At 43.5% G+C, this 19,448-nt stretch overlaps 1 protein-coding gene across 7 annotated transcripts in view; it reads right to left on the bottom strand.

The window, feature by feature from the left end:
* Positions 1–2,104: 2,104 nt before the first annotated feature.
* The window catches only part of Gnb1 (G protein subunit beta 1), a 60,323-nt gene continuing 42,979 nt past the window's right edge, over positions 2,105–19,448 (bottom strand). For 2 of the 7 annotated variants that reach the window (XM_075946611.1, XM_075946617.1), the window contains 7 exons: positions 16,961–17,024; positions 14,172–14,334; positions 9,257–9,323; positions 7,299–7,500; positions 5,450–5,666; positions 4,007–4,122; positions 2,105–3,809 (listed from right to left, as the gene is read on the bottom strand). In XM_075946611.1, the coding sequence (XP_075802726.1) occupies positions 4,016–4,122; positions 5,450–5,666; positions 7,299–7,500; positions 9,257–9,323; positions 14,172–14,334; positions 16,961–17,024 (820 nt within the window). In that variant the 3' untranslated portion in view covers positions 2,105–3,809; positions 4,007–4,015. Of the gene's footprint in view, positions 3,813–4,006; positions 4,123–5,449; positions 5,667–7,298; positions 7,501–9,256; positions 9,324–14,171; positions 14,335–16,960; positions 17,025–19,448 lie in introns of all 7 variants that reach the window. The other 5 variants (XM_075946613.1, XM_075946618.1, XM_075946616.1 and 2 more) reach the window with 4 other exon arrangements.

The following is a 19,448-nucleotide window of genomic DNA, read 5'->3' as shown; positions in this document are numbered from 1 at the left end:
CAGTCTGGGAATAGCCAGAGGCAAGACTCCAAAGTAGATCAAAGGTCACATGGGGTGAGGTACCAGGAAGAAATCAGGGCATGTAGAGGCTGAGGACCTAGTGCCTGGCGTACTCAGGAACAGTGACTTCAGGACCCTGGGCTGCACGGTCACCAGCTGGAATCACACACCAGAAACTGCTACTCACTCGTTCTCACATGGGGGATCTGGGGACAAATAACTTGGCCAAAATCATCCTGTGACGAGAGGCAGAGGCAACTGGCTGCTGGGATCTCAAGCGGTAGGGAGCAGTCCACAGAGCACTCGTGGTGGTGGTGGGTTGCACTGAGCATGAAGGGGCAAAGCGACAGTGGTATGAGCAGGCTGGTCACTTGGCTCAGGCACACTTGAAGGCATGAGTAGTATCTAGTGGTGAATGCAAGCTGTGAAAACCTGAGCATTCTGCCTGGTCTGAACTGTACTGCTATTTGGCCACTACTGCTGTCCACATGTTTAAAGAGGGCAGTAGCCTTGAAGCTGACTGAGAAGGAACCAACCTCCAGTCCTCTGAGGTGGAGACAGAAGTGTCCTGGTTCCACTGGGCCTGCTAGAGATCAGGGTAGAAATAGGTTAAGATACGGATTCTCAAAGACAGAAAGTAGGCAGTGTTGGGAGTATGGTCAACCTCACCAATATTTCCCTCTAGCTCAGAAAGAACTTTCAAGTGTTCTGTACTCAGTGGGGATCGGGGTAGGTAACAGCCTACAAAAGATTTGTCTGTGAAGAACAGATTAACTTGAGGGAGATTGGGGGAGTATTACGCTAAGCAAACCCATCTGCTCAGCCCGCCAATCACACCATAGAGCTTGCAACATCAGGGTAGTCTCTTCTGAAGGGAGCACCACCGACCGAGTGGACTGATTTACTTACCACCCCCAATCAAAGGGAGGTTGGCTTAGTTAGTACATAGGGCATCTGAGGATCAAAGTCATCTTTTATAATCATTCCTTTAAAAGATTCGTTTAAAATTTATTTTTATTTTACTGCATTCTGTGTGAGGTGTTAGATCCACCGAACTAAAGTTACAGCTATGAGCTGCCATGAAGGTGCTGGAAATTGAACCCGGGTCCTCTGGAAGAATAACCACCTCTTCAGCCTGTCTCTTATAATTTTCTTTTCCGAGAAAGGGTTTCTCTGTAGCTTCAGAGCCTTTCCTAGAACTAGCTGTTGTAGACCAGGCTAGCCTCAAACTCACAGAGATCCACCTGCCTCTGCCTCTCGGGCTTAAAGGCGTGTACCACCAATGCCCAGCCTATCTCTTATAATCTTAAAACTCACGTTCAGTCTAGAACTAGGCACTGCAGTAGACTGGATGCTGGAGGAATGGCAGCTGAGCTTTATTTTAATACTTCTGGGGGCAGGGCGGTGGTGGCGCATGCCTTTAATCCCAGCACTTGGGAGGCAGAGGCAGGCGGATCTCTGTGAGTTCGAGACCAGCCTGGTCTACAAGAGCTAGTTCCAGGACAGGTTCCAAAACCACAGAGAAACCCTGTCTCGAAATGAAATAAAAAAAAAAACAAAAACAAAACAAAACAAAAAAAAAACAAAACTTCTGGGGTTGATGCTCACTCCTTCAAGATGTAGCGGCCTTTATTGACTAAGAAGGAAATGCTGCGTACTTAGAAGAGTGTATTCAGAGGGGAAGATCCTCAGTATTTTAGTGGGAAGAATAAGCCAAAGCAGCTTGTTGGTAGAGAGGCGAAAGGAGAAGATGCAAGACAGAACCCAGATACTGAGGGGTCCTAGAAGACAAATGGTTCTGCAGGCCTGAGATGTACAGCATCTTGGGAACGTCTCAAAGCTGGCCCCCACCACTGGCCCTCTTTTCTTTTTTTGAGACAGACTTTCTCTTATTATATTCCTTTGGCTGTTCTGAAACTTACTAAGTAGACCAGATTGGTTCCGAACTCAAAGAGCCACCTGCCTCTGTCTCCTGAACGTTGATTACAGGTATGTGGTACCATCATCCTCAGCCATGATGTTATGTTATTGTTGAGTAAGCAGTTGGGGCATGTGGCTACCTCCATACACTGAAACTGACCCTCAAATAACCATCACACCAGAGTCCCTCATGTCAAACTGCTTTATTACATCTTAAATAACAGTACAGTTTAATATAGTATCTATCTTGCATCCAGCCTCCTTGCAGTACACTGACTTTAAAATTAAATACAAAAGGTGAAAAGGGTACAGGGTGCAGAGAGCTCTACAGAGTTGTTTGGTAGGAAGAGAAGGGGCTTCGCTGTGTTCTCTTTGCCAGGTCCAGGCCTACTGCACAGTCACAGCACAGTTTTGTACAGGACGCTGCAGAAAACAGGATGGCGAAGCCACTACTGCTATGAGGGTGCAGGGTACAGGGGAGGGGAGGCCCACAGAACACTGCTGTCCAAACGCTGCTGCTGAACATGGCTTGAGATGATAACCACGAGGATCTGCATGGTGGAAAATTGTCGCCTCGGATGCAAAAGGCTGTTCCATGGAGGCAGGCTTCCAGGAAGTGGCAAAGAGGCAGCAGAGCGGCTTTCCCTCTCCCCTCCTGAATCCAACAGCAATCATTCCCAACAGGACTGCTTGTTTTGTTTTTTAAAGTAAAGAAAACAGTGACTTATCCCACTACTCAAGCGTGTAAAGCGCTTGCTGCTTCCAATATGTGTGCAGAATAGCAACAGTAATGGACAAAGCCGCCACTTGTACAACTTGAAGAGGTTATTTCTTAAAAGAAAAAGAACATCTAAGGACTGAGTCCTATATGCACTTTAGAGCATTTCTACAGCATGCGATTCTAAGAGTAAACCCACCCAATATGGCAAACAATCAAATTGTTTAAAATTTAACTTAGAAAGTCTGAGATCATTATTTTCAAAACATTGATTTGTACATGGTTTCATACACAAATAACCAACTGACTATCCAAGCACAGGACAGGCACCTCTCTGGAGAACAAGTCTCTGACAGCAGGGGCAGGACGGCTAGTGTCACATGACTACAAACTTCCCTCCAACTTCACAGGAAACCCAAGGTAAGAGAAGAAACTAGACAGTGAGGAGGACAAGTCAGGAGGGAAGGGTGCTGGGAGTAAGTTCACTGCTGAGCAAAGGGGAAGGATTCCAATAAAGCATTTGTGGCCGTCACATCATGTGCTTGGCTACTTAGCTTCTGAATGTTTTTCTTCCACTATGCCATGTTTGTACGAAACATTCATCTATGACATGAGATTAAAAAAAAAAAAAATAGCCAGGGACAAAACTGCATCCCTGACAAATCAGAGGCTACCATGGGCTCCGGTTTTCTTAGTTATTGAACATAAAGGAATATATTTAAGAAAGAAATGTGAATGCTTCCAAAGTCCTGCTACAAATAACTCGTATTTATAAACAATTACAGAATGTCACAGAAAAAGATCACTGATCTAAAATGCAAATGAACTAGTAAAGAGGCGTGTCTGTCTCACAATCACACTCAGGGTTACCTTCTGGTTAACATTTTTATTGTAGTATTTCCTTTTAAAATTTACCCAAGACAAAAGAAGAAAACAAAGACAATGGCCCCGGAAGGAATGCACAATTTGTTTTAGTTTACAGCACAGAGATCCTTCTCTTAATGGGAGTTGTGCTCTTGGTTTCAGCAATAAGTGAAGGAAAAAAGATCTTGCCCTTTTGAAGTTCTGAGGGGAGGTGTGGGTGTCCACGTTAGTATGGTTGGATAGGGTATGCTATCGCTGTAACGCTCCAAGGTTGGAATGGTCTTCCAGTCACCATGGCATCCACCTGCTGCTGTCAACAGAGCTTGGGGTCAGTGCATAAGAAAAACAGATATCTGAGCTCTTCCCACTGCCCTCTCTGAGCCATGGGTCACCACTACAATACCAGATCAACAACACATCTTTGTTAATCTGCAAGCCATGCATGGAAAGAAACTTCATGCCCTGAGAAGTATGTTTAGCTACACTAACAAGTAACTCCATTACCTACTTGCCTTAGTTCCAGATCTTGAGGAAGCTGTCCCAGGACCCTGTTGCCACAGCCATGCCATCATCAGTCACCCCCAAGCAGCTGACACGGTTGTCATGTCCAGCTAAAACACCTGGAAATATAATCAGAAACATATGATGCTATGACAAGAACAGGATGGCTCATTTTGACAGACAACACTCCAAGACTCTGCTACAGCCATCACCTAAGAAAGCAAGGGAAGGACACCACGGACGAAGAAAGTTTTGTCCAAGTGGAAATTATCCTTAGGTAAATGGCCAAATCTGTTCAGAGAACAACCAACCATACATGCTCTTTTCTAACAAGAACAAAAGGATACCACGGTGGCATGCACATGTACACAAACGCAGAGTAAGAAACCCAGACCCTCTTGTACTAACTTGTACACTCACAGAAGCTTAAAATCACAGAAAGCCGGTGGTGGTGGCACTCCTTTAATCTCTGCACTAAAAAGTGGATCTCTGAGCTTGAGGCCAGCCTGTTCTACAGAGCTAGGACCCAGGGCAGCCACGGCTACACAAAGAAACCCTGTCTCAAAAAAACAAAACAGCCGGGCGGTGGTGGCGCACGCCTTTAATCCCAGCACTTGGGAGGCAGAGGCAGGCGGATCTCTGTGAGTTCGAGACCAGCCTGGTCTACAGAGCTAGTTCCAGGACAGGCTCCAAAACCACAGAGAAACCCTGTCTTGAAAAACCAAAAAAAAAAACCAAAAAAAAAAAAAAAAACCACAGAGTACAAACTACAGTTAAGAATCTATCCATGTCTTAGTGGCTAAGAATACTTGCTACTCTTGCCAAGAACCTGAGTTTGGGTTCAAGCACCAACGTGGTGGCTCACAACTATCTGTAACTCTAGTTCCAGGGTTCCATTTCCCTCATCCGCCCCTCAGACAAGGTTTCTTTGTGTAGCTTTCGAGGCCATGATTTGCTCTGTACACTACGCTGGCCTGCAGGTACTAGGTATATGCAGGCAAAACAGTCATACACATAAAATAAATCTTAAAAAATCTAAAAACCTAATTTCAAAGCAATTGACCACATGAATATACAGAACCTAAAGCTAATATTGGAGCTATCACATAGCACACCATTGCCCATACATTCATTTCCACCATAGAAGGGTTTGAAGCTTCAGAAGCAACTTTTAATTCCTGCAGTTAATACCAACTACGTATAAGGGCTAGAGGGTCTCTGGAGTTCAGGGTCAGCCTCCCTGGTCTATAATGCCGAGGCCCTGGCTATCCTGGAACTCAAAGATCCATCTGCCTCTGTCTCAGTGCTGCGAGAGTGAGTACCACAACAGCCAGGGCTACACAGAGAAACCCTGTCTCAAAAAACCAAACAACAAACCAACAAACTTGGGAGTGGGGGTAATCAAATCACTGTCCAAGAACACAGAAAGGCCATGTGGCTACTGACCTGCTCTGTCAGCTTTGAGTGCATCCCAGACATTGCAGTTGAAGTCATCGTACCCAGCCAGGAGGAGGCGGCCACTCTTGGAGAAGGAAACAGATGTGATTCCGCAGATAATGTTGTCATGGGAGTAGGTCATGAGCTCCTGGTCTGCACGGAGGTCAAACAGCCTGCACGTAGCATCGTCTGAGCCAGTGGCAAAGGCATTGCCATTGGGAAAGAACTAGGAAGAGAAGGCAAATCAAGACATGTGCAAGCACTGAAGGGGGTGGGGGTTGGGGTGGGGAAAAGTAATCAACCACGGAACGTTACATAGTCATTAGGGTACCAGGAACACAGTGAATTCACAGTCAACATATGAAGTACTACATATGTACATATGAAGTTCTAGCCCATATACTGACAAAAAGATAAATAACTCAGTAAGAACCGATGTTAATGCAATTAGTGGCATGGCTGCTGCAGAAAGGAAAACAAGTTGAAGCTGCAGCAAGAACAGGAATGCCATCAAAGAGTGAATGGGGCATGCACTAGGGGAGTTCTGACACAGTCCTCATGGACTGCCAATGTCACCAGGAAGACTTAAGTACAGAAAAGCCAGGAGAATGAGCCACTGCTATAGGGCTCCTGTTCCCTGGCCACTAGTTATCACAAGAGACTTGTGAAGAAAGAAACAAAATCCTGATCCAGCCAATCAGACTCATCCCTTAAGGAGATACTACAGCAAGAAAGCAGGCTTTAAATCGGCCATACCCCTGGCTAGCAGAGGATACCCTGATATATTCAGCTCTAAATTACTGGCCAGTCTAGGGAAAGGAGCAGAGCTAGCACAGCCTCTTCAATGTCTGAAACAAATGCAGAGCACAGAATCCAGCTGACCTTTAAAGATCAAGTCAGTGCTTCAATTTGGTCTGTGACTCTGGTTGTATTTGTAAAGAACATGACAAACCAGATGTGGTAGCAAAGCTGAGGACCCAAGTCTGAGCCACAACATGTGGCTCGTAATGGCCTAACTCTAGCTCCGGGGCATCCAACACCATACCCTTGTGTCTGGACTCTGTGGGTACCTGTACTCATAAATGCACGCAACCACACACAGACATACACATATATTTATTTTTAAATGTATGCATTTTATTTATTTTTATGTGTACAGGTGTTTTGCTTGCATCTTATGGGTACAAATCCCTTGGGTCTTAAGTTAGAGATCCTTGAGTCCCACCCCCGTGGGTGCGGGAACTAAACCAGATCCTCCATAGAGCAGCCGCACTCTGAACTGCTTTAGGCATCTGTGGTGGTCTAAATGAGAATGGTCCCGCAAATTCTTGCGTTTGGGTCACTGGTGGAACTGTTTGTGAGGGATTAAAAGGTGTGACCACTGTTGAAGGTTCCAGGTTTCAAAAGCCCAAGCCATTCCCAGTTAGCCCTCTCCTTCCCTCTCTACTTCATGGTTGTATCAGGATAAAGCTCTCAGCTACTTCTGCAGCTCCGTGCTTGCCTGCATGGGGCCACAGTCCCCACACGATGGCCATGGACTCACCCTCTCCAACAGTGAGCCTTCATTAAATGCTTTTTTTCTGTAAGTTGCCTTGATCAACAGAAAAGTAACTAAGAGGCTATCTTCTCTAGCCCCTAAAAATAAATCCTTTTGTTTTTTTGAGAAAGGGTTTCTTTGTAGCTTTGGAGCCTGTCCTGGAACCTTGGTAGACCAGGCTGGCCTCGAACTCATGGAGATCTGCCTATCTCTGCCTCTGAGTGCTGGGATTAAAGGCATGCACCACCACTGTCTAGCTAAAAATTAAATGTTTAATAACTTTAAAAAATAACATCTAATGCAGATATAATTTAAACTCACACATATGGCATTGATGTCAGACTCATGTCCTGTAAAGGTCTGCCGGCACATCCCTTCTCGGACATCCCAGAGCTTGGCTGAAGCATCACAAGCACCAGAGACAAACAGTCTGGTGTCAGGAGCGAGAGACAGACTCATGACATCTCCAGTGTGTCCAGTAAATGTCGTCGTCTGCTGGCCAGTCTCAATGTCCCACAGGGCACTGGAGTAGGAGCAAATGACAAGGTATGAGCACACATGACCTCTGTGCCAATGTTAAGACACATTCACGTCTTATTGTATTGAGGAAAGAAACAACTGTATAGATGCATAAATAGGCTCGTTTCCAGGTCACCTCACTGCAGCAAAGGGGTGGTTGTCCTTTCATAGCAGGTCATGTGAGGTTTTATCACATATGTACCTTTCATGGGCAGCAGAAAGTGCTAAGGCCTGAAAGGAAAGAGGCTTTTCTCCTATATCATTCCCTCTGTACCCCCATTTCCCACCTTCCTACACACTAGGGAGGAATTGTTAGTTAAATCTATGGCTCAAAGCAATTGTGTTGCCTGAATTCCCCTTCCTTAGGGATAATAAAGCAAAGATGGTCCTCATGGATGAACATGGTATTCCAAGGGCCTGCCTGACAGTACTCAAAGGTAAAACATCAACAGGACTACATAAAGCAAGAGTTGGCTCTAAAGTGACAGCCATATGCTACTTCTCACTGCAACCTGCACAGGCAACAGCACACTGAGCTGCCAGTTCTTGTCGACCTTACCAGAAGGCCTGGCTCAGCCTAGCAACACAAATCCAAGCAGTCAATTTCAATATACACAATACAGGCTATCTTTTCTGGGCAGGAGGGACACAGGAAGAAAGAAGCAGGGAACACAAAAGCCTCATACATTCAAACCAAGAAAATGATCACCATGTGAAATCTGTAATGACTAATCTTCATTGTCAACCTGACTACATTTGGAATCAGCTAAGCCCAAGCAGCTAGGCATATTTGTGAAGGATTTTTTTTACTGGATCACTTGAAGTGGGAAGACCCACGCTAAATATGGGCCACCCCTTCTGGTGGGAGCTCACGTAAAAGGACAGAGTCTTCACCCCCACTGGCGAGCTCATCTATCTTGCTGTTGAGGCATTCCTTTATTGATTTTAAGATATATTCCAGGTTTCCATGGTAGACAGAAGACCAGCTGAGATATCCAGCTTCACAACTACCAGACTCTTGATCATTTTCATCAAGAGACACAGCTATTGCTGGACCAGCAGGCCTGAAGGCACTATAATAAATCACAGCTATTTAAATTACTGCTGTTGATATATTCAGGAATGTTTCCAGTGACCAGCAAAACCCACAAGGGTAGCTTAAGACTAAAATTACTCTCTTAAAATAACTACCTGTCATCTTGTTATTTAACAAAGGGAATCACTTGACTTCTACCTACTAGTGAACAAGCGTTCTGAGACGGAGTCCGGCAGAGCTGCTGTTGGAAAGCTGCATTCCTGCTCACAGTGTACTGAGCTGGCTTCACAGTCAAACAGAGGCAAAAGGCCTCTAAAACATATGTGTACGTAAAGATAAATGGAGAAAAGGAAAGAAAAGCAGGTACTTCATATATGACTATAGTCTAAATATCCGTATTTTAGTTCTCTGTTCAAAACTAAACTTTGTATACCTAGATAGTACAATGAATAGCAACTTTGTTTTTAAATCACCAGCCATAAACAAATTCAAGATAGTCTTTTTTTTTAAAAAAACAGGGTTTCTCTGTGTAGCCTTAGCTGTCCTGAAACTCGCTCTATAGAGCAAGCTGTCCTTGAACTCACAGAGATCCACCCACCTGTCTCTAAGGCAGGCACCACCACTGCCCCTAGTCATGAGAACTATCTCCCAAAAGTCTCACCCTAATAGTGTGAACAAGAACAGGGAATCTCAGGCCTCAGTCTCTGCCTTGCCAGGTACTCACCATGTGGTGTCTCCAGAGCTGGTGACTATCTGATTGTCATCCAGGAACCGGCAACAGGACAGATAACCTGGAAAAGAGCAGACCCAAATGAAGACTAGCAGGCCCCAATCTCATGATCTTCTCAATGTAAAAACCACGGTAATGGAAATACTCAGAACTTTTGTTTTGGCTGTGACAGGAGCACTAACTATCACGGTGTGAGTGAAACCACAGCTACACAGAACCAAAGCTGGGACAATGGGACGGTACTTCAGACAGACCCATTCCCTGCACAGCACAAAGGAGTAAGCCATACATAGGAATTCTTGGATCTGAGGACAATGGGGCGGTACTTCAGACAGACCCATTCCCTGCACAGCACAAAGGAGTAAGCCATACATACAAATTCTTGGATCTGCCTTTCTATTTAAGGTAGGGATTCCCTTTCCTTTTATACTCATTTGTCTGCCAGCTGGGACACGAAGGAGCTCAGAGCCCAGTGGGAAGAAAGACAGTAATGGAATCAGGGAAGAAGGGGTTAACAAATCAACCAAGAGGAACAGGAAGAGAAGGCAGAACAGGCAGCTCCATGGCAAGAACACTGGAAATACCCATGGGAAGGTTACTGGGCTCGCTTTCTCAAAAGCTATGACATGGAGCTTACATGGAAAGCTAAGTTTCTGCTTTCTGCTGACACTCACTGGAAAGATTTCTTGGAAGCTGTGGATGGAGTAGGAGACAGTTGAGACCCTGTCTCAAAATACAATAAAAATTTTGAGAGAGATGAAAAAATTAAGTCACTGAAAGTAAGTGGTATATGAAAGTCACTTAGTTCACAAGAGAGGAATGGCGAAATCTGCCAAACAAAAGAACAAATTATAAATGGTTACATAAAGTTATACAGTAGGAACCAGGACACTGAGAACTTCCCAGACATGGAGTCTGTGTACAGGTGCCTGCTGGAATGACATGGAGGGAAGCTGAGCAAGCACCCGGGCTTTGCTCCAGTCTGTGATGATGACCAACAAGTGGGAGAGGGACACCAGAATGATGGAAACAGCAGTAAGTCATCAATTTCCCAGTTGTGACTTTCAGAGCACATTTTACAGGGAGACACAATCTTTTCTTCTATTATCTAAGGTCACTAGTACCCATCGGGGGAAGGGGATCACTGTGTTTATAAATAATGTAAAATACTAATTTCTCATTAGATGAAAAAATTATACCCAGATAGGGTTTTAGCCACTCACTCTACCAGCTTCCAATACTGAAGGGCAGGCAATGTCATGCTTCATCAGAAGGGCAAATTGCGGTCCTCTTGACCAGAATATTCCAGCCAAGGATACTATACTCAAGTTATCAAAGACGCCGCTTTGAGTCTTGGTTTCCACTCGCTCTCCATGAGTCCCTATAGGGATTAGCATGGAGACCAATCTGTGCCTTAGTTCCAGTCTCCTCAAAAATAGTATTCAGGCAATAAATCTTCAAATATATATTGCTATTTATCTGTGTCTGTATACATACATGCACACTCGTTCATAATTGTTCATTCATTTATTTGGTTTTTTGAGACAGTCATGGCTGTCCTAGAACTTACTTTGTAGACCAGGCAGGCCTTGAACTCACTGAGATCCGTCTGTCTCTGCTTCCCAGGTGCTGGGAATTATTTATTTTTTTGACACAGGGTTTCCTTTTGTAGCCCTGGCTGTTCTGGAACTCACTCTGTAGACCAGGCTGATCTCCAACTCAGAGATCTGTCTGCTTCTGCCTCCTGAGTGATGGGAATAAAGGTGTATGCAACCATACATGGCTAATTGTTTTCAATAAAATAATTTAGAATATGTATTCTACCAGTAAATTTAAAAAATAGTAACATAAATAAGGTAGTAATACTGAATGTTCCACTACTATGAACCCAATGGATCCATTTTCCAGGATTGCCTGGGAGCAACGGGAGGCATGATTGACTATCACTGAGAAGAGCTACAGTAGCCTCCAGAGAGTCCTGAGTTACACACCCAGGTGCTCTAATCAGGCAGGGCAGCAGCAAACCCACACAGACACTAAGTGACAGGAGGAGAGACAAGAGTTTTGTTGCTGTGTATGTGCTTCTTGATGAAACCAAAAATTTCAGAGGAGCACAATGGAATCCAGAGTTGTTATAACAATTAAAATGCCAAAGCCATAACTCAAACTTACAGTGTTCACTAAGAAGGCAAACTGTCCCCTATATTCAAGAGGCAAAGGGGCCACAAAGATATACTTCAAGATCAGAGGCTACAAGTAGACATTTTACAGTTAGCTTTTATAACTATTCAGAAACATGAGAAATAATCTTGTTATAAATAACATGTGTGTAGGGAAGATTCTCAAATTGAGGAGACCGTTTAACACCAAGTTTATCTAGACCATCCTTCCGTGCCTCCCCAGCATGGTTTGCAGTCTTGCATCTACTCTCAGGTGAGTTCCCTCAGATGCTGGCCATTACTAGGCTGACAGGAAGCACAGCTGTTGTCTATTGTTGTTGACCAAGCCAACTGAACTTACCTGACTAGAAACAAAACACAGGAGGAAATGGAAACAGAAGAAAGTTACGCCTTAAAGCCATAGACACCAGGAAAATGAAGACATGGCTCAAATTCTACCAATTTAGCAAAAAACAAAATTTATGGGTACCAAAAGCCAAAACACAATGAATGCCACATATCCAGGCACATCACAATCAACCTGCTTAAAAACAAAATTATACCCTTAATGCGTTTTTTTTTTTATTTCGGTTTTAATGTTGAAGGCAGAAAAAAGACTCAGTGGTTAAGAGCAATGGCTAATTTTCCAGGGGACTCAAGTTCAAATCTTAGCACCAACACAACGGCTCATAACTATCTGTAACTCCAGTTCCAGGAGAGATCAAACACCCTCTTTCTGGCTTTGGTGGGCACCAACATTCACGCAGGCAAAACCACCCACAAAAAATGAATTCAAGGCCACCCCAGGATTCTCTATGTCCAGCAAACATATCCTTCAGGAATAAAAGTCAAGGGCCAGCAAGATGGGTCAGCGAGCACAGGTGCTTGTTGCTAGGCCTGACTACCCGAGCTCGAGTTGCAGGATCTACATGATGCAAAAGAATCAACTTCCCACTAGTTGTCCTCTTAATTCCACACACGCATGAATACACACACAGGTCATAAGTAGATCAGTGGGTAAAGGAACTTGCAGTGACACCTGAGTTTGGTCTTCAGGACTCACGTAGAGATAGGAGAGAACTGACTCCATAGCATTATCCTGGACTTCCATGTGCACGGTGCCCCCCTTGCCCCATGCACATAAACACAATAAAAAACATTTAAATGTAGAACAAAGGGCAAACAGATGTTTTCAAAAAATGAAGACTTCTCACCAACAGCCTACCCTAACCACTGCAACCTCACCTGGTTTCAGTTAACCAACGGAAACCTAGGCTGAAAATATTGCTCAGAAAATTCCAGAAACAACAAATTTAAATTTACTCTCCAGTGTCATTAGACAAAAACAAAAATAAAAAAAGAACATTAAATCTCAAATAGTATTCATTACATTGTATTGCTGTAATTGTGCTATCTTCTTAAAGTTATTGTTGTTAATCTCTTCTTGGATCTAATTTGTAACTTGAACCTCACTGAACAGACATGAATATACAAGAAAAACAGCACATACAGGGACTGGCATAATTCACAGCTTTAGGCTCCACGAAGGAATACGAAGCATTTTCCCAAGGATATGAGCACTCGATAAGCCATGCTCAGGGAGGAATGCACAGTACTAGAGCTGATGCGAGCTGAGTGAATGTGAGACGACCATGCAGCTCTTTAAACAGAACCCTATACCAGACTGGCAGTGCACACTTGTGATTATAGGACTAAGGGGACAGAAGGAAAAGGATGCAGAGGAATTAAAACCAAGACTCGCCGGGCAGTGGCGGCGTGTACTTTTAATCCCAGCATTCAGAAGGCAGAGGAAGGCAAATCTCTGTAAATTCAAGGTTAGCCTGGTTTACAAAAGCTAGTTCCAGGACAGGCTCCAAGAACAATAGAGAAACCCCGTCTCCAAAGAAACAAAAAAACAAACAAACAAAAAAACCCAAGCTGTGTAAAAGACAATTTACTAGAAAAATAATCAACAAGAGAAAAAAAAAAAAAAACAAAGTGGATTCATAGAGTATTATATGAGAGTGGGTACTGATCATAACAAAAGGACCAATGATTTAGGAAGATACAACAAATGATCAAATATACATAAAACACTATGTTTAAAAGAAAGACCAAATTAAAAGGAATAAGTACTCCCATAATTATTTTAACACCTTTCCTCATCAATTCATAGAAAATACAAATGTAGAAGATTGTAACGTCTCGCCAGGTGGTGAACAGGATCCTGGTGGTGCATTGTCTGTAACACACGGAGGAACAGGACTTTTGAGGACAGAAACAGCCACAGAAAACCAAACTATGACAGGGATTCTTCTTTGCCAATGCAATGTGTTCTGAATGCAGTGTGAACTAACTCTGGGCAAAACAGTCTGCACCTAACATTTTAATGCTGACCACACTCCAAAGACCTGAATGGACCAAAGATTCTCTTCCGTCTCCTCTGAAGGAGCACCAGTCAGTTCACAACAGGGAGGCTGTGCACATGAACACACGATGAGGACGGAAGGACTGCCGACGTGCTGATAAACAAGAATGGTGGCTGCCAACTGTTAGAAGAGAACACAGTAGCTGGGAGTTCAGAAACCAGCTTTAGTACCCAATCTACAGGTTTCTTACAGGTTAAGACAGGTTAAGTCTGGTTTGGCTTCACTTGTAGAAAATTTCTGGCCCTTAGCATAACTTTTACTTGAACCATGATCAACAAATCAAAGGAACATATTACTGGAAAGTTGAGATGAGATGTGTACCTGTGTGTCCCGCCAGCTCACGACTCACACGCACATTCCCTTCACGGGTTTTCAGATTGTAAATGGAGCAGATGTTATCCAGGCCCCCACAAGCCACGTAATTCCCAGAAGGAGCGTATGCACAGGTCATAACCCAGGAAGAGCGCAGAGGGATGGCATGGACCTAAGGAACAAGAACACAGACAGGTAACACTATTAAGTCCAGGAAATGTAACTTTAAAGACAGCTAGGTATGGCGTCTTTAATCCCAGCATAAAAGAGGTAAAGTAGGTGGAGCTCTGAGTTTGAGGTGAGCCTGGTCTACATACTGAGTTCCAGGCCAGCTATGACTACACAGTGAGACTTTCTCAAAAAATAAAATAGAACTAAAAAATTAACTAGTGGATGGGTGTGACGGCCTACACCAGTGAGTCTAGCACACGAAAGGCAAGGGAGGAAGAACAAGGTCTTATGTTTGTTTTTCTTATGGGTGCTGCAGATTGAACTTGTCTACTGGTCGAGTGCTCTTCATCACCAGCCCTGATGACAAGCTTGAGGGATACATATAGTAAGAGACCATCTCAATGAAAAATGGAAATTATATTCCTATTTTTAATGATTTAAGGAAGGAAGGATGTTATTATGATTTTTAAGGAATTACTTAGCCTCCGCCCCCCCCCCCACACACACACATACACCCTTTTTTAGTTTCTCGAGACAGGGTTTGAGTAATTCCTGGCTGTCCTGGAACTCACAAAATCTCCTGCCTCTGGGTCCCAAGTGTTAGGATTAAAGGCATGTGCCACCACCGTCCAGCACTTAGTTCTCCTTTTAATTCTATAAAAATGGCCATGAGTTAAAAAAGAAAACACAGAAAAAAAGAAAAAAAGCCAAACATAGTGATGTATGTTAATCCTAGCACTTAAAGAGGCTGAGGTAGGAAGATAAGCACAAACAGAAGTGAGCTTAGGAGACATGACATACTCATTCATCCGGGTTCTCTCTCTCTCTCTCTCTCTCTCTCTCTCTCTCTCTCTCTCACACACACACACACACACACACACACACACACACAGAGTGCGTCAAGCTGTACACTGGCATCATAATTAATCTTGCTGTTTAGATAGAGCTGTTGGAATTCCAACAATTTCTTCTGTGTATCTAGTATTTCTTAGGAAAACACAACCGTTTTAGATTATTTACCTTTCCAGGACTGAAGACAGCATTCAATTATTTTTAAATAATTTATGTGTATGAGCATGTTTAAACATGTTACCCATGCAAGTGCAGTGCCTGGTAAGGCCAGAAGATGGCATTGCATTCCCCTTTGAACTGGAGTTACAGATGGTTGTGAGGTGCTGAGAATCAAACTCAGGTCTTCTGGAAGAGCACCCAGTGGCCTTAACCACTGAGCCATCTCTCCAGCCCCAGCACATATTTTTAAAAGTATGTGTATGTGTGTGTGTGCCAGTACAGGTGGATATGGAGGGCTGAGACTAATGTTGGAACTCTTCCCTACCCATTGTCTACCTATGTTTTGTGACAGGGTCTCACAATTGTATCTATAGTGCATCTATGACTAATGTAGCTAGCCAGCTTGCTTTGGGGATTCCTTGTTTGTCTTCCAAATGCCAAAATTACAGACTGGCCACTACACCCATTCAGCACTTAAGTGAGTTCTGTTCTTCGGTTTATAATTATTTTTGTTTGTTTTGTTTTGTTTTTTTGAGACAGGGTTTCTCTGAATTCCCTCTGCAGACCGGGCTGGCATCAAACTCACAGAGGTCCTCCCACCTCTGCCTCCGAGTACTGGAATTAAAGAGGAGTGCAAGTTAAGGCGGAGGCCACCACTAGATGGTGATACAATTTTTTTTTCTTGAGGAAGGTCTCATGTAGTTCAGGCTTGCTTCAACTTTACTATGTAGATAAGGATAATATTTAATATGTGATCTTCCTGTCTTCATTTCTCAAATGCTAAATCACAAGCATACACCACCATACCCAGTATAATTTATTTTAATATCAGAGAAGTAAAGATTTAATCTAGAGATTTGTACCTATCAGGCAAACATTCTACCTAGTACCTGTGCCTTCTCTTTTTCTTCCCTCCCTGCCCACCTTTTTGGTGGTATCCTGCTAAATTACCCAGGGTGGGTCTAAATTTTGGCCTCCTACCTTGGCCTCCTTAGTAACTAGAATCACACTCTTACCCAGTGTGCCGGGTTACATTTTGTTCTTATTTTTGTGATTCTGGGAAACAAACCCAGGGAATTATGTTAGACAGGCAAGTACTCTACCACTGAGCAACATTCCCAATCCTCAACTAAAATGTTTTTGTTTTTTAAGGCAGGGTTTCTCTGTGTAACAGCACTGGCTGTCCTGGAACTCACTTTGTCAACCAAGCAGGCCTTGAACTCACCGAGATCCACCTGCCTCTGCCTCCTAAGTGCTGGGACTAAAGATGTGTGCCACCTCCGCCTGGCAAATTTTATCTATTTTTATTATTTCATGTACATTGGTGGTAGTATAGCGTTTGAAATTACATCTTGTTTAACAAACGAAACTAACTAAATGAAATATACTTTTCAGTATTCTAGAAGTCAGGAAACGTCTGAACCAAAACTGGAATGCAGCTCTTCTACACACACAAGGAAGCACCCAGCTCCTGTCTCCATGCTAAGACAACCAAGGCACAGCTGTGCATCAAGCATGGGACCACCATGAGCTCTTCCACCACCCTCAGGACATCCTCACTGAAAAAACTTCTGAGTTGGCAGGAACAGACAGTGTTCCAGGGAAGAATTGTCCACCTTGTTTGTGGTGTAGCTGTCCCAGATGATGAGTTTTCCATCCTGAGAGGCGCTGACAAGGAGCCTGGAGAAAGAAAAAGGAAAAAACAAATCTTGGTGACATCCAACTAGAGCTTTAAAACTGAATTTGCTTAAAATCAAATACACTTACTGAGAAAAGGAGGATATAAATGTTTGACCAATGTGACACCATGATTCTCAGATAACAGTTCAGCCCTAGAGACATCTGGCTGGTCAGACTACCAGTTTTTCCCTTATCACCTGAGAGGTGGTACTGATCTCTACTCTTAATTCTGCAAGGTTTCTTTTTAATTCCAAGTTAAATTAGATACACAGATCGGTCCAGAGCCCTAAATAGTACCAAATATTTAGGATACAGTTTTGTTCCATCTGATACAAAGAAAACCTGAATATTATGGATATTATGGGAAAAGTTTGAAACACTCCCTACTCAGGAACCATTTTAAACATTATGTCCTGCTTTTATTCTTTTTGTGGGTTGACACATTCTAGAGTCATCAATTGAAAAAAATGCTTCCACCATATCGGTCTACAGGTAAGCCTAGGGGGCATTTTCCTGTTAATAACTGATGTGGGCAGTGCCATCCTTGGGCAGTGGTTCTGGGGGAGGCTAACTAAGTCCTTTGTGGCCTCTGCTTCAGTTATTGACTTTCAGTTTTCTGCCCTGACTTTCTTTCACACGATGAACTAAAATTACAAAATGAAATAAACTAGTCCCCAAATTGCTTTTGCTTGTATCACTAGAAAGCAAACTGAGCCAGGGGGTGGTGGCTCACACTTTTAATCCAGCACTTGCGAGGCAGAGGCAGGTGGATCTCTGTGAGTTTGAGGACAGCCTGGTCTACAGACTGAGCTCTAAGATAGCCAGGGCTACACAGAGAAAACCTGTCTTAAGAAAACAAAACAAAAAGAAAGCGAACCGGAACACACCCCATGAACTGGAATGGTAGTGTAGGTTGTAATCCAAGATTGTGGGACGTAGAGACACTGCGACTAAGAGTTCAAGGCCAAGTTTGACTGTGTAACAAGTTTGAGGCCCAGATTCTATACCCAAAAGCCAAGGAAAAAAAGAAACACCACCATAGAACTTCCCAGACTGAGATCAAATCAAAATGCTAGTCTCCATAAAACTAAGGAGTCTCCGCCTTCATGGTAGTAAAGATGACAAATGACAGAATTGTACATGGTCAGGCAAAAGAGACCACCAACTATCATGAATTATGAATTGCTTGTAACTCAATCCTGCTTCGGGGCAGCTGTGCTAAGCTTGGAATCTGTTGCTTTCTGTATTTGCAGAATTAAGAAAGGATACTGTAAAAAGAAAACAAGACTAGCAGGCAAAGAAATCTAAGTTACTAAAAAGCAATCTGGGTGAGAGGAATTCTGGGTACCATGCTACTCAGGCACATGTTCCAGGAGAATCTGTTGTTTTGTTTCAAGGAAAAGCAAGAGGTTCTTCCAGGTCCAGAGATACTTTTCAATATGATAGTGACATATTTAATCAAAATGTCTAGTTTATATTCTAGACATTTTAGCTACAAGTATATTAGGGTATATTTGGATTTTTGAAGCAGATCAAAGACTTGAGGTAAAACTCAGCCACTTCATTCTGAGTCCTTTTAATCAAACCATGTTTACAGATTTCTTTATCTCTCTATAATACAGCTCTAACTGTCCTAGAACTTACTATGTAGACCAGGTTGACCTCGAACTTAAGAGTCCAGTTGTCTGCTCCTAAAGTACTTGCATTAAAGCTGTGTACTATCTATCAGACCCCGCCAAGCTCCCCTTTTATGGGGCTTTTAAGTCCGTCCACCTCCTCTACCCATGTTTGGTCACCATACCTAACTAAGGTGATTTCAACTATCTCTACAGGACAATGTAAGGGCCCTCAGCCACTCTATTTCTGCCTGGTCTTTTTGAGGCTCTGAGCAAGGGTATTAAGAGACATCTATAGTAACTCATCCTCCGAGTTAAGAGGTCACCTTCAGAGAGCTCAGTAATTGCTGATTCAGTGAGGAATTAAGACTATGCTAAGCTGTCAACTGATCCTCCAGAAGGTGAAAGAAGACACACATTCTAATCTCAGGTCATGTAACTTGGAGGGACCAACACAATTCACTGTGCTACCTGAAGTCTTTCCCATTCTGATTTCCAACAGAGATAGAAACTGGGAACCAAGGCCGGGCAGTGGTGGAGCAAGCCTTTAATTCCAGCACGGGGGGGGGGGGGGGGGGGGGCGGACGACGACACAGGCAGGCGGATCTCTGTGAGTTTGAGGCCAGCCTGGTCTACAAGAGCGAGTTCCAGGACAGGCTCCAAAGCTACAGAGAAACCTGCCTCGGGGGGAAAAAAGAAGAAAAGAAAAAAAATTGGGAACCAGTTAAATTGCTGCCTGGAACAGAAAGTGGCAATCACAGAAGGACCCAACCAAAGAGACTTCACCAGGCTTTGGGACGGAGAGAGA

The sequence above is a fragment of the Microtus pennsylvanicus genome, chromosome 13, assembly GCF_037038515.1.
Source record: "Microtus pennsylvanicus isolate mMicPen1 chromosome 13, mMicPen1.hap1, whole genome shotgun sequence".
NCBI classification, from domain to species: Eukaryota; Metazoa; Chordata; class Mammalia; order Rodentia; family Cricetidae; genus Microtus; species Microtus pennsylvanicus.
This window is presented reverse-complemented; position numbering and strand designations above follow the sequence as displayed.